Source organism: Corythoichthys intestinalis, chromosome 16, assembly GCF_030265065.1.
Source record: "Corythoichthys intestinalis isolate RoL2023-P3 chromosome 16, ASM3026506v1, whole genome shotgun sequence".
Taxonomy (NCBI): domain Eukaryota; kingdom Metazoa; phylum Chordata; class Actinopteri; order Syngnathiformes; family Syngnathidae; genus Corythoichthys; species Corythoichthys intestinalis.
In genome coordinates, this window is record NC_080410.1 from 987706 (window position 1) to 1002979 (window position 15274).

Sequence of the window (15274 nt, forward strand, 5' to 3'; positions counted from 1 at the left end):
GTGTGTGAAAACCTTGTGAAGAGTAACAGAAAACGTTTGGCCTCCGTTATTGCCATCGAAGGGTACATAACAAAGTATTGAGATGAACTTTTGGTATTGATCAAATACTAATTTTCCACCATGATTTGCAAAAAATTCTTTAAAAATCAAACAATGTGATTTTCTTTTTTTCCACATTCTGTCTCTCATGGTTGAGGTTTACCCATGTTGACAATTACAGGCCTCTCTAATATTTTCAAGTGGGAGAACTTGCACAATTAGTGGTTGACTAAATACTTATTTGCCCCACTGTACATGTGCTCTGTGCGATTCCACTTGTCTACATTAAAAGATTCAATACTGTCCCCAGACTCATGCTGTGACTATTAATAGCAAGGTGTGTCGCAGGTTGCACCAGTTGCATTTGTGTCATTGACGAGGTGAGTTGGGTAGCATTGATAATTTGCTACTAGCTGGTAACCACAAAGCTAACAATTTTATTTATTCAATAGCATGTTACTGGGAGGCCTGTGTGACTCATCAGCTCACATCATGTGCATGTGTTTTGGAGGTACAATTGTTATTTTATTCTATGGATTAGCCAGTTCTTTTTTAAAAATTATTATTAGCATTAGCAAATTCTATATGTGTGATCGATAAGGACGTTATCGTCTCAACGTGTGCGTGTTTTATGCAGGCAATGAATCAGACGAAACCAATCTCATCTCCTTGAAGTACTTTAATATAAACACTACAGAGTTCAGGAGTTCGAAGCTCCACATTGCAACAAAGAAAGGGGTTACACAAATACTGCCTCAGAAGCCGGCAGTTTCTGTGTGCACCAAAGTGCAGAGTGTGCATGCACTCTGAACATGCATTTTTATAGACCCTACCCACGTGACGTCACAACTCCTTCCTCCTGACTGGTGCCGCCCAATTGTCCGTCAACACAACATGTTTACCTGTTACGGCTACGTACATTCCTCCTATTTACGACTTGTTTTTCTGCTCGTTAACATTAATAATCAAAATGGTGAAGGCGTGTGTGGCGGTCGGTTGCAATAACAGAGAAGATAGACAGAGAGACTTGAAGTTCTACCGGATTCCGAGAGACCCGAAGAGAAGAGAGCAAGATGGGCTGCTGCAATTCGATGAGAAAACTGGGCTCCAAACGATTACCACAGATTATGTAGTAGTCATTTTATATCTGGTAAGATGCATTTAATATATATTTAGAGGGTTTTGGGCTGACAACCACAATTAAGATCATTGCTAGGCTAATCGCCGACAACATACACGTATGTATGTAGTGAGAGTGCTATCGCTAAACCATATAAACATTAAAAGCCCTAACTACATTGACAAACGACATGAAATACATTAGACTTGACAGTGGATGTTAGCAATAACAAAAGATTTTGAATTGAAAATTTCGTAACTCACCTTTCCAAGCACAAGATAGATTCCTGCCGAATTTTCGTGGACGAGGACCTGTTTCACCCAACCAGCAACGAAGTATTTATAAGCCTCCAAGCTCTTAAAGTTTTTCAAACTTTCGTGAGAATAGGCTGATTTTGTGTGGACAAGATAGTTGTACATATCAGGGTAGCTAGCAGATGTCAGGCAAATACGGCGGAGACAGCGGGTCGAAAAACATCGATTTAGGCATTAAATATGGATCTGGCGAATGGATAAACTGAAGCTTTTCCACATAACGCCTTTTATGCAACACATCAAGTGAGTTTACGGCATCCGAAAGCACCGGGTCTTCCATGACATGCATTATAAATTGCTCGATCAATTGAGACCATTGATAATACAGACACAAAATGACGGACAAGGGGGGGGAACCATACAGCGAGCACGTGATTTTGTGACGTCGGTGGGTAGGGTCTATAGCAGAAGTGCTGGCGTCTTCATAGCATTCTGTTTGGTGGAGGGAAACACACACATCATGGCCAATGAAACCTTTATAAATGTGCTTTCTTGGAAGTTTGAGAAATGGGCCTCATTCCTCCAATTGCTAAGCTGAATGAGATCTTGATGTACGTTTGTATGGAACAACAACAACAAATAATTATTCCTTTCTAACCGAAACTAGTAAAGCCCTTTAAAATGATATTACAATCTCTCCTACTCCTTAAATTAAGACTCGCTGTTTTCTTGTGCAAGAAATGCAATCGATCGAGAGCCAGGTGAGTGGGCTGAGTCCTAGCAGCGACGAAGCTGAAGTCGCTCCCAGCTGGATTAAAAGGCGACTGGCAGAAGTTGAAGTTGCCGGAAAAAGGTCGTGCCATAAAAACATTGTACTACAACACAGTAAATGCACATGTATGCTTTAAAATACTACTTTATTTGTATACTGTTCGCTTGATTAAACTAAACTACTCAAGCACGGGCTCAAATTAACTGTATTCAATGTTACATGGGACATCAATGGAAAGCAACTACAGAACGACCGTGAAGAAGCGATGAAGCCAATTTATTTTATTTTCCTTCATTTAATAATTCATACAGAAAGCCCTAGTCAATTTGTTGCTTTGAAATTTGCGGTTTCAGTTAGTCACAGATTTTTGAGGTATTAAAAAAAAATTAAAGAATGATAAAAAAAAATTTAAAAAGAGAAAATGACTCGCAACCTCCTGTACACAACACGAGAAATTTAGACGGCCCAGCAACCTTTTACCCCGTGCGATCTGATTGGCTGACGTTCCCTGGCCTGTCCGGGTTTACTCGTTTACTGTGCGCTGATTGGCCAAGCCAAGCACCAGTCGTGGCATTGGGTCCGCATCCAGGAAAAGTTTTTTTTTTAGCCAGCAAGGGCTGTTTTGAAAAGTTTTAAGAAGCTGTTCGGTCTCCGAAGTGTCCACTGTATGGGGAGGTCGCTTCTGCTGACGAAGGCTCAGCCAAGCGATATGTAGAAAAGGTCTTCCCGGACATCATGAAGAAAGGGGGCTACCACCGTGAACAAGTCTTCAACATGGATGAGACGGCCTCTTCTAGAAGAGAAGGCCCTCATGTACTTTGCTCTTCCAAGAATAGCCTCCTGATGTGTGGAAATATGGCTGGCTTTTTGATAAAGTCTGGGCTAATTTATAAGTCCCTAAATCCCCAGGCTTTGAAGCATTTAAAAAAATCCATTGTCCCCAAAGTTGTACTTGGCAGAGAAGGGGCTTCCCTTCAAGGTCCTCCTTTTGATGGAATGTGGAGGAGGCCATGCAACTGACCTGCAATATGACGGGGTGCAGATCGAGTTCTTTCTCCTCAACACCACACTTCTCATCCAGTCGATAGATCAGGGTGTCATTCGGACTTTTAAGGCCCTGCATACTCTGTTGAGGGGCTCACTGGATCGATCAACGAAGAGGAGGAATTTAGCATAGCATCCTGCCTTGCCAACATTCAAAAATCCATAATGGAGACAGCGTCAGCCAGCATGTTGCTTCTCGCCATATTTTGATTACAAGAGGACTAAGGTTCTTCACATTATTAGGTGGGAAACTTACGGTTAAAACCGAAAAACGATTTTGCATTTTTAGCTATTTTCTGCAGATAGAATTCGGGGCAGGATTTTCGGTCACATCTCTAATATATTTATATTTATACTGTATATTCTATGTTCTGTTGCCAGCTTGTCCAAGTCTGCTTTATGAGCAGTAATTTTGTGTGAGCTCATCACAGAAGAGCGAGAGTAATGTCACACTCCGCTTTTATGAGCAGTCGCAGAGTTGTAATTGAAATAAATCTTGAGAAAACAACAATAAAAGCCTAACATCATTACTTGAGGTGTTACAATCGTTGCTCAATTACGCACTCATCACTTGGAAAATAATAAATAGAAACATGGTGTGGTGTTGTCTTTATTTCCTGGAAGTGGAAACCAGGGACAACCAATGGCCCAGACAGGTAGAACCTCTTAGGGAAGCCGTTTTGTGAGTCACACTCTCCTGGAAGTGGTGACAATCTGACAAAAGTCACAAAAGTGAGACTGATCGTTCGCTGGGTTTCTTGGGGTAAAACGCAGTTCACTTTCGTGGTTTAATTTTCCCCTTGGCATTTTTTATATCCTCCAGTTCGCTCGGCATTAAGTTGGGAGGGGCCAACTCCGCTGCTGGCTAAGCGGAGACTTAATGCCCGAAGCGAGCTCTGTAACACCCATCAGTGTTCAATCTGCGACGGGAGGACCACCAACGGGCACCGAATTAAAGCAAATTATTGCGACCTATCTTTGAAGTGTCCAAGACCAATGTGTAAATGCACCATGCTCATCACAGTTTGTTCATGTCAAGCGAGCCGGCCAGTTCCACATTTAAAATTATGGATTGGTGGAGAGCCAGATGCACTCATTAAAATTAATTATTTTTACAATTAATACTTTTTGGTATGCCACCTAAAAACTGCATGCACGAAGGAATCATTCAGTGCTTTCAGAACTGCCACCTGGCAGTAATTCAAGATTAATTGAAACCATGGTTACATTTGTAATTCTTGTTTTAATACCAAACCTAAAAAAATAAAAAAAGGCTTTATCTAATTCTTGGTCAACATTCACTAACACACCTCCCACAATGAATAAAAAAGACTAAAAGATTTTAGTGGCCTACATTGTAAGTTAGTTTGACCTAAATTTCAAGTCAAATTACATAAATGTGGCATTATCAAGTGCGTGTGTGGATAAGGAGACAGAATGGGTCCTTTTGTATCAAGACATCCGTATAAACCAAATTAATAGTAATCATTTTTGTCTATGTGAGTGCAATTTAGCGAACCACTCACCTGTGGTGTTGGACTCCTGCAGTGTGGAGGACATCAGTGGAATGTTAACAGTTATTGGTACTGAACAGGGACCAGCCGCCTGGGTTGGCACCACGGACAAAGGAGCAGGTAGGGAGGCTTTCAGAGGGGATGGTAAGGAGGACTTCAGTAAAGCTGGAGGTTTCAAGTGGTTCTTAGTACTGTCCAAAATTTCCTCAGTTTTCAGCTCTTCATTTTTTACACAGGTACCAGGCGGAACAGGTGGTCGTACCACTGTGAGCAAGAAGAAAGCAGATTTCGTAGTGTAGCTCTGGATACTACAGGTGCTTTGGATACTACAACTATCACAAATTTTGAGAATTTTAATTGACAGAAATAAAAATCTACAGGGGTAAATTAATTCAACAGACAACTTCCAAGCTGTTTGCAAATATTGTGATTGTTTACCTGCTCCAGAGCAGGACCCTCTCACAGGGGTGTGGTCACGGGCCTCCTCCAAGGTCATTGAGCAAATCACAGTCTCACAAACAAACTGTGTGCCACTGATGTCCCCCTCCCCTTCCTCTTGTGCTGGTATTGCATTTTCTTCAGCAAGAGATCCCACCTCATGAGATACATCTGAGGGGACATGCAATATGATACACACACATTTTTCATATCAAGATAACAATGGCAGTTAAGAATGTTAAGAGCTGTATTAAAGTCTTACTGTCACGTCAGGCGGTACTTATAGGAATTTGATAGGTTGGACTTCACTGAGCCACAACCCATAGTCCTTTTTGTTTGTAAAATGAACCAAAAAAGCGCAAAACACCGTTTTAATCCCATTTTGTTATCGGGCAGGAAGCCAGCGTCAGTAACCGGAAGAGATGTAATCAAAGGCAGGCTTTTTCAAACATTTAATTTTGTTGCTGTGGCGGCAAGCGTTTTAGTTAATGATGTAAAATACAATTATGTTAAAACCAAATGTATTATATTTTACAACTAGTACGTACTGTCAAATGCTGTATTTAAAAAAATTATGTAATGGGTTATTGTACAAAATCATTATAACAACAGTTCATATAGATACGTTTGTGCTGGGAGAAGAAAAATCATTGTTTTAAAAAAAAAAAAAAAAAAAAAAAGCAGTTACTCAAAATGTTACTCAATATTCCAGTATTCTTTTCACTGGATACTTTTTTACTCTTACTTGAATACATTTTTTGGATGACTACTTTTACTCTTGAGTAATATTATATTGAAATAACGCTACTCTTACTTGAGTAAAATTTTTGGCTACCCTACCCACCGCTGGTAATTACTGTACCTCTGGTTAACTTTCCCAGATTCATAAATGTGTATATCATGTTTGTAGAATAATGTGTCAAAAAGGACTTAAATACACGAGAAGAGGTGGATGGCAGGTTTCAACATAGGATTTATTGCCATAGATATTATCTATGCTTGTGGGCCAAAATCTATGCAAGTCCAAGTACAGCGCAGTGTGCAGTGTGCATTGAAGTAAATGGGAACGACGGTTACCTTGTGTTGTCAATTTCCATTTTCTCCTTATCGTTACCGACGTACTTTTCCTGTTGTCATGACTTCTTTTCCTGTTCCTGCACGCCCTGATTGCCTTTAATGATCACCACCTGTTCTCAATCCACCTCCTGCCTCCTCACAGCCAGCCAATAGACCCTACTCACCTACGTCACAAAATGACGTGTCGCTGTATCCGGCCGCCATATTGTCCGTATTTTTTAGACCTATTCTCATTGTTTTCAATTAGTCGTGCAAGTTATAGAGCAATTCATGGTGTTATCTGACGCCGTAAACTCATTGGATGCGTTGCATAAAAGGCGTTATGTGGAAAAGCTTCAGTTTATCCATTCGCCAGATCCATATTTGATTCCTAAATCGATGTTTTTCGACCCGCTGTCACCGCCGTCTTTGCCTGACCCTGATATTTACAACTATCTTGTCCACACAAAATCAGCCTATTCTCACGAAAGTTTGAAAAACTTTAAGAGCTTGGAGGCTGATAAATCCTACGTTGCTGGTTGGGTGAAACAGGTCCTCGTACACGAAAATTCGGCAGAAATCTATCTTGTGCTCAGGAAGGTGAGTTACGAAATTTTCAATTCAAAATCTTTTGTTCTTGCTAACATCCACTGTCAAGTCTAATGTATTTCATGTCATTTGTCAATGGAGCTAGGGCTTTTAATGTTTATATGGTTTAGCGATAGCACTCTCACTACATACATATATAATATGTAATAAATATAAAGTGCGATAGCACTACTCCAAATTGTCCCTAGTTGAATTTATTTTTTGGCTTTTGACCTCAATAGTGAAATTGTAAATTAATTGTATGACAACTGTCTTATTATCCCCTTATAATTATATATTTTCAGGTAGTTCATTCACAACATCTGAGTGTATGTTGTCGGCGATTAGCCTAGCAATGATCTTAATTGTGGTTGTCAGCCCAAAACCCTCTAAATATATATTAAATGCATCTTACCAGATATAAAATGACTACTACATAATCTGTGGTAGTCGTTTGGAGCCCAGTTTTCTCGTCGAATTGCAGCAGTCAATCTCGCACTCCTCTCCGGGTCTCTCGGAATACGGTAAAACTTCAAGTCTCTCAGTCTATCTTCTCTGTTTTTGCAACCGACCGCCACACACGAGTTCACCATTTTGATTATTAATGTTAACGAGCAGAAAAACACGCCATAATAGGAGGAATTTACGAAGCGCTAATGCATTAACATGACGAGTATACGGACAACATGGCGCGGGGGCGTGGCTGTGACGTCACGTGAGTAGGGTCTATAGCACTGCTTCACCCTGCAATTGACCTGTGTATTAAAGCCCCGTTTACAGTACTTCTCTGTCAGGCCGTCCGCGAAGCCTGCCCGTTACCTGTCTGCCTAGCTCTCTGAATCTGACTCTTGTTGCTGAATCTGAACCTGAACCTGCCTGACTGCCGCCGTCTCTCCTGCCCCGGTAACTTGACCTGCCTTCTGTCTTTGGAACCCCAAATCCTGCCTACCCCTTATCTGTACTGCTGCCGTCTTTCCATCTGCCCTGCTGCTCACTTCAATAAATTGTTTAAAATGTGACCCAATAAAGGTCTTCCACTGTCGGGTCTGTGACACCTGTAGTAAATGTCTACCTTGACTGTCACTCGTTCATTACAACACAACAGATGACAAGCTCAGTGATTTAGTAAGGTTTTCACACGTCGCGGCGTACAGCAGACATGCTGCTAAATTTGTCATCAGGGAAAAAAATAAAAATTAAATAACCGCATTCTTTCGATGGATGACTTATTATCTTTGTTATATAAAATAAGGTGTACATGCTCATGTGTAACGAGGTTGGATGTGGGCTAAAACTAAAGGTAGCCTTTAAAAGTTTATTTGACTTCTTTTACCACCCACTCCTTATACAGTAAGTCATTACTATATGTCTTTTTATTTGGATTGGATTGTTATTGCTGAGGGAACTTTGAACACACCTCAGTTGTGAAGAAAAAGGGAGCGGGAAAGACAACTTGGCAGTCCCGTGTTTGAGCTGCAAATATGTAACGACAAAACTGGATGAGCGCACGAGTTTTGTAAGAAGACGTATCCATAGGCAGGTGAAATTTCGTTTCATGGATTAGGAAAGGAGAGCAGATAGTAGAAGGCAAAGGAGACAACGTGTAAGTATAATATATTAAACATGTTTACATGACTGATATCCATCCATCCATTCATTATCTGCTCCTTAATCCTGGTTAGGCTCGCGGGGGCAGCAGCTTTAGCAGGGAAGCCCAGACTTCTCTCTCTCCAGCCACTTCAACCAGCTCCCCCGTATCTAGTATCTAGCATTATTACTATAGCATACTACATATAATAGCAATATAATACCGTATTGACCCGAATACAAGACAGCCCTGATTATAAGACGACCCCCCTCTTTTTCAAGACTCAAGTTTGAAAAAATACTTTTTGAACACCAAATTAATTTTTAAACAGAAAATAATTACAGTACATCTGAAACAAATGATTATAACAATATATTTGAGAGAAAATGCATGTTAGTATTTTGCCTCATTCAAATCTTCAAATATCTGAACATTTAAATATGTAAATTAATGTGCAATCACATTCGTAAATGAATGGCTTCTGGTTTTTGAAATGTAATTAACCAATTTAAATATGTAAACTAATGTGCAATCACATTCGTAAATGAATGGCTTCTGGTTTTTGAAATGTAATTAACCAATCTATTGTGATAAAACAACAAAATTGCAATAACTGCATTAACCATCAAAGGGAGGTCTAACTGTAACTAGTCTTGAAATAAATCTGAATAAGAAAAAACATTGAAATAAAATAATGAAACTGGCTAAAACTCAAACTGGTTAAACTTGAGAGTAGCTGAGATCTGTCACGACAGAACATTACTCCTCAAGTTCAGCATTTGCTTAATGATATCTGGCGCCATTTAGTGTCTTGAATGGGTATAATGTCTAGACCCCGAATATAAGACGACTCCCACTTTTTCAGTCTTATTTCAATGCAAAAAACACAGTCTTATATTCGGGCCAATACGGTATTTATAATATTCATTGCCAATCATTTTTCAAAAAGGGTGTCATTTTAAAGCAATTCTTAGTGTAGAATCTGAATTCTGTAGTATTATATTATTTACATATTAAAGTATTAATTCTGAAGTATGTGGGGTTAACTCCAGAAATCGTTTATATGAACGTGAGGTGGTTTTATTTTGAAATGTTCAACGGAAGTACGTTTGCTAAACCGCTAACAGCTTCACACGCCGCAAAAAAGCACTTTTCGTCATCGCTTGTGGTACACGTAAAATTTTTTTTTCTTCTTAACTTTTTAGTTTGTAAATTCTGTTAACCAGCGATTTTGTAATGTTAGAAGTGTCACCTTTTAAGTTTGCGTTTTGGAGAACACTGCCAATGTTTTATAGCAGGCTAACGTAGGTTGTCCTTTTTTTCCCCATTAATCTCAGTGTAGCAATGCTAACATTTACAGTGTTTAATATACATGTTTCTTTATTTTGTATGTCTGAACTGTAATTCTACGGCGTGTTGATGACCAATGAACATCTGCGAAATTAACTGGAGTCTGATATGTCATCTACAAGCACGCACAAATGTATGCATGCACGTACGCAGTGATAAAACGCAGACGTGAAAATGATCGCCCTAATTTTTATTTACCTTGCGACAAATGGACTCCTTGCATATCGGGACAGGCTTAGCAACTTCAATAAAACATGTCGTTAGTTAGATGGAATTACGACCCCCCCCCCCCTAAAATTTTTCTCCTTGGATCTACACCAGGGGGTGTCCAAACTTTTTGTCTTTACGTAGAACAATATATTTAAGCAAATTTTAGCAAGTCATTCCATGTGTCACATTTGCTTTTTTTTTTATGATTTCCACAATCTCGCAACTAGCCTTTGTGACGTTCTATTTCGACTCTCGGGCTCTGCTTTACTGCTGCTGTAAAATTAAACTAGCTTCAAGTTGCTTGAAATTCTCGCTACGTATCTTCTCTGTAATCTTGTCGTAAATTTCAGCGTGTCTTGTTTGGTAATATCGCCTCACATTAAACTCTTTAAAAAAAGCGACTGTCCCTTTGCAAATGAGGCAGACACAGTTGTTGCGTATTTTAGTCAAGAAGTAGTCCAATTTCCACCTATCGTTGACGCCTCGGCCATCGCAGTCAACTTTCGTTTTTGTGTTGATTGTTGCTATTTTAGAAAATTGGGAATAAAGGGTTACACGGGGTAATGTTGCTTAGAGTGCTGCTGCCTTTTAGTGGGTAAATGAGGAGCAGCATTTAGTGTGTAAGCTACTTCATATGCTGGTAGCAGTACTCCTGACCAATTTATTAAGTCTGTGTGCGGGCCAGAAGTTATTGATTTTATGACAGAGGCCGGATGAAATTTGACCAAGGGCCGCATTTGGCCCCCGAGCCGGACTTTGGACATGTCTGATCTACACAATTCACGTAGGTAACCCATTTTGACTTCAAAACAGTGAATTTCGCCGAAAGTTGATTTTCATGCCTGAATGACTGCAAGATTTGTTGTCATTTTTCCTTGTGAAGTGAAGCCACACTTTCGAGCGTTTAAACCTACGTGCTGTCATTGTTGTGTTTACGGCTGCAATGCCTGTGCTAAACCATCGTAACCTAATCAGTAGTCGTACTTGCTGAATCGAGCGTGCTTAACTCATTCACTCCCAGCCATTTTCACCAGAGCAAGGCCCTTCGCTCCCGGCCGTTTTTTCCAGATTTTGACTGATTTTGCAAGGCCCACAGAAAATTCTGTTCCATTGCTATATAAACATGGAACCCACCAAAAGAAAGATTAGACTCTCATTTTTCAGCAGAAAAAAAAATTAAGTTCATATCTTTTTCCATTTTTTAGAAATCAGCATTAGAAAATAGCTTAGTTTGAGCAATTTTCCAATTTCTGATGAAAAAACGGAGAAAATGAGCTTTTTGTAAACGCATACATTTCAAACATAAGTTTGACTTTAACACCGCTAGTTTTTTACTTCAGTGACATCCCAAACATCTGAATAATGTTTTCCTTTTACAAAATAACATGAACAACCAGCCAAATAGAGCTTTTGATAGCAAAGTACCAATTTATTCACACACGACTACTGAGAGATGACGGTTTGTCGCCGAGAAGACGCCGTTGTCGCCACGTCAGCCGTGTAAACTTTTCCCTCATCGTTGTCTGTCTCACAAAGATGGATTATTTTTGCGTTTCTGCGGGGTCTGCTTGGCGAGCCGCTTTACTTAGGGTCTCACTCGTTTTGCGCAGTTTTGCAACACCTGGCCTTCCAGGCGTCCTCTCGTTGTTTTGTTCGGTCGGAGCGCCGCCTGCACTATGCTGCCCGGCCGTTCACTGCTGTTGAATCGGCTTGCCTGGTCTTGCAAAATGCGCTACTGCCCTCCAGTGGCCAGTTTTATTACTTTAAAAGGGGTTTGGAGTGTTGTTCTTTGTTTCTCAGATACAGTGGAAGGTATATATGCTTCTTATTAAAAAAAAAACGCAAAAGACGTATAAATACGTTTCTGGGACAGTTAAGCATTTAAAAATAGAACGTATTTATACGTTTCCGGTAAGTTTGAGAAGGATAAACCGATACGACCGGATATCCGGTTTTCCAGGTGAGAGATACAGATGTATCGATTGTAAAGTTACCATTCGACAGTAATTAGCCATTAAATATTCAGTGAACCGATAGTAGAGATAGAATTCGGCTATCGCGAGCACAAGAATCGGCTTCTAATGCCTAGTTCAATGCATTGCTTAATTTGATAATTTAGCTTTTACTTCACATGCTACGCTTGTGTCTTTCAGTGAATGACACAAGTGCGCGTCATTCGCCACACAGCGCACACTTAGATCGAGACCGCACGCATGATATAATATGGACAAGCACTACTCACAGTCGTGGTTGCCACAAGTTACTTCCCATGCATTTCGGCAGAACCGCTACTAGTCGCCGTCATTACCTGATCGTCACGGGCGTGTCATAACAACGCGAGAGCTAACGAAACCACTGTAACGCACGCAGCGTCGCGTTTTCTTCACAGCCCAAAACGAAAACGAAACTAGTAGTGGCAACGAAGCAACATGCTAAAACAATGGACAGTGTGATCACCGACGGCAGCGACGTGCTGTGATTGATTTTCAACGCACCCAGGAAAACAAAAGCCGGACTTTTAAGTGAGGAAAGCAGCCAGATCTGTTCGCATGGGACAGAGCTTGTGTGAAGTGTGGAGCGGTACAGAAATCGTGAGTTTTAACCCTGAAAAATAACCCACTACAATGCTGGAAAGGGCGGCATATTGTTTCCACGAAACGCAGTCTGCTTAAATATGAACATGTGGATTAGTTGATCTTCCTCAAGAAAAATTTGCCCTTCAAAAAAGATATGGACAGTGATGAGCAATAAAAAATGAGGAAGCACGGGCATAAGTGAATGACTTTGCTGTGTATTAGGTTAAAGTAATGATTATTGACCTGTCTAAAATGCTATGTTTTTATTCCCCCAATTATACCAGTCGTAAAGCATAATTTATTATTTATTTATGATAACACTAGCAGGTTTAATTTTTTTTTCAAGAGCTGCTGCATATAATTAATATTTTTTGTTTGTAAGATGTTTACATTGAAAGTTTGCACTTAAATTACTTACCTCTTGTGTTAAAAACACCAGGAAATACAGTAATTGAATAACTGCACTTTATTGTTGTCTGTGACTGGAGTTTTATTGTATTATCAGTCCCATCCAACAAAATGACGGTCATATAGTAAGCCTTATTTATTTTCTCATAAAAAATAAAACATAACATTGGTATCAAATTTTGTAAATTTTGCTATTAAAAAATATGGTCTTTTTTACATTTTTAAAATACTGTACGAACACACACAACAAATGTGTACTATCGTATTGTTTTCACTCTGTATGGAACCGTATCGTTCTTAAACTGTATCAAATCGTATCGAATCGCTGGGCCTTAAAAATGTATCGTTTTCACTCTGTATCGAACCGTATCGTTCTTAAACTGTATCAAATCGTATCGAATCGCTGGGCCTTAAAAATGTATCGTTTTTTAATCGAATCGTAACCTGTGTATCTAGAAACATATCGAATCGGCTTCATGCCAGAGATTCCCAACCCTAGTTTCCGGGAGCAAATGAGCTAACATGCGTAAGTTACGTGACGTAATTTGTGCTGGTTGGAATTGATAAGGGAATCATTGGATAAACTGCCAAACGATTCCATGGAATTGAAACACACCGAACCGGTTCTCTATAGAAACCGGTTCTCGATTCCCATCACTACACCTGGGGCTGCCATCTGCCATTGGATCATGGACTTTCTCTCAAAACACCGACAGCTTGTGAAACTCGGCCACCACGTCTCTTCCACTCTAATACGGAGCACCGGCTCCCCCCAAGGATGTGTACTGGGTCCTCTGCTTTTCACTCTGTACACCTCTGACTGGTCACCGACCCACTTCTCCAATAAAATCGTTAAGTTCGCCAATGACACCACCTTGGTCGGCCTTATCTCTGGAGGGGATGAGACGGCGTACAGAGAGGAGGTTGACAAACTGGCAGTGTGGTGTTCGGAGAACAACCTCATTTTGTACACCACAAAAACCAAGGAAGTCACACTGGACTTCAGGAAAAAAGGCACAGCACACTGGGCATTTTTTTTTTTAATAATGATGCCATTTTTGGTTAAGACAAATCTTGAAGAATATATTTCGCAAAATGTAGTTATACACAGAATTAAGAAAATTAATAGATGATTTGGCTATCAGTTATCGGTGTCAATTTAGGGAAGTAAAAAGTTGTCTAAAGTGGTTCGATAAAATAATTATTGTACATTCTGGGCAGCAATTTTAGTTTTTTTCTTTTTGTTTCCATCTAGAAGGACTGACTATCAGCATGTGGTTGGCACGGGTTTTGAATGTCTGACAGTTCACCTTTTCATCCAGTCTTGTCGTCTCAAAGAATGTTTGTTTAACTGTTCCAAATAGTGGACCGTATTTTCCGCACTACAAGGCGCACCCTAAAGCCTTCAATTTTCTCAAAAGCCGACAACGGGCATTATAATCCGATGTGCTTCTTATATGGATCAATATTGGTTAATTGAATTAATTAAATAAATAAAATTCCCTTTATCCCAGCTCCATCTAGTGGATGCATAATAGTGTCCAAGTGCCTTTTTGCGAACATTAAACAAGCAACAATGTTTTTTTAGACAGCGGTGGCTTCCTTCGTGGAGTCCTTTCATGAACACCATTCTTGGCCATTGTTTTACATATAGTTGATGTGTGCAGAGCTATTGGATTGTGCCAGTGATTTCTGTAAGCCTCTAGCAGGCACTTTAAGGTTCTTTTTTTCATCTCTGAGTATTCTGCGCTGAACTCTTCATCTTTGGTGGACGGCCACTCCTTGGGAGAGAAGCAACATTGCCAAACTCTCTCCATTTGTAGACAACTTCTCTGTCGATTGATGAACACCTAGACTTTTAGATTGGTTCTGTATCCTTTCCCTGCTTTAAACAAATCAATACTCCTTGATCGCAGGTCTTCAGACAGCTCTTTTGATCGCGCCACGATGCACATCAGACATTACTTCTCATCAAGACAATTCTTACCCGGTGTGTGTTTTATAGTGGGAAGGGCAGCTTAAAACCACTCATCAGTGATTGGGCACACACCTGACTTTAAACGTTTGGTGAAAAATGGTTTCAATTGCTTTTTAAGTCTCCTTGGGCAGAGGGTTCACTTAATTATTTCCCCTCCTTCTGTCTTGTTTGCATGCTATCCTCATTAAAATATGAAAACCTATAACCTATGTCTGAGTGGTTTTAGTTTTAAGCAGACGCTGTATTTTCATGTGTGATTTTGACAAAGATCAGATCACCTTTGATGGTGATTTTATGCAGAAATGTGAGAAATTCCAAAAGGTACAGATACTTTTTCAT

At 40.0% G+C, this 15274-nt stretch overlaps 1 protein-coding gene across 8 annotated transcripts in view; it reads right to left on the minus strand.

The window, feature by feature from the left end:
- The window catches only part of nbr1b (NBR1 autophagy cargo receptor b), a 127587-nt gene that overhangs the window by 43764 nt on the left and 68549 nt on the right, over positions 1-15274 (minus strand). For all 8 annotated transcript variants that reach the window (XM_057860738.1, XM_057860732.1, XM_057860731.1 and 5 more), the window contains exons 16-17: positions 5182-5352; positions 4756-5007 (exon numbers count right to left, since the gene is read on the minus strand). In XM_057860738.1, the coding sequence (XP_057716721.1) occupies positions 4756-5007; positions 5182-5352 (423 nt within the window). The remainder of the gene's footprint in view (positions 1-4755; positions 5008-5181; positions 5353-15274) is intronic.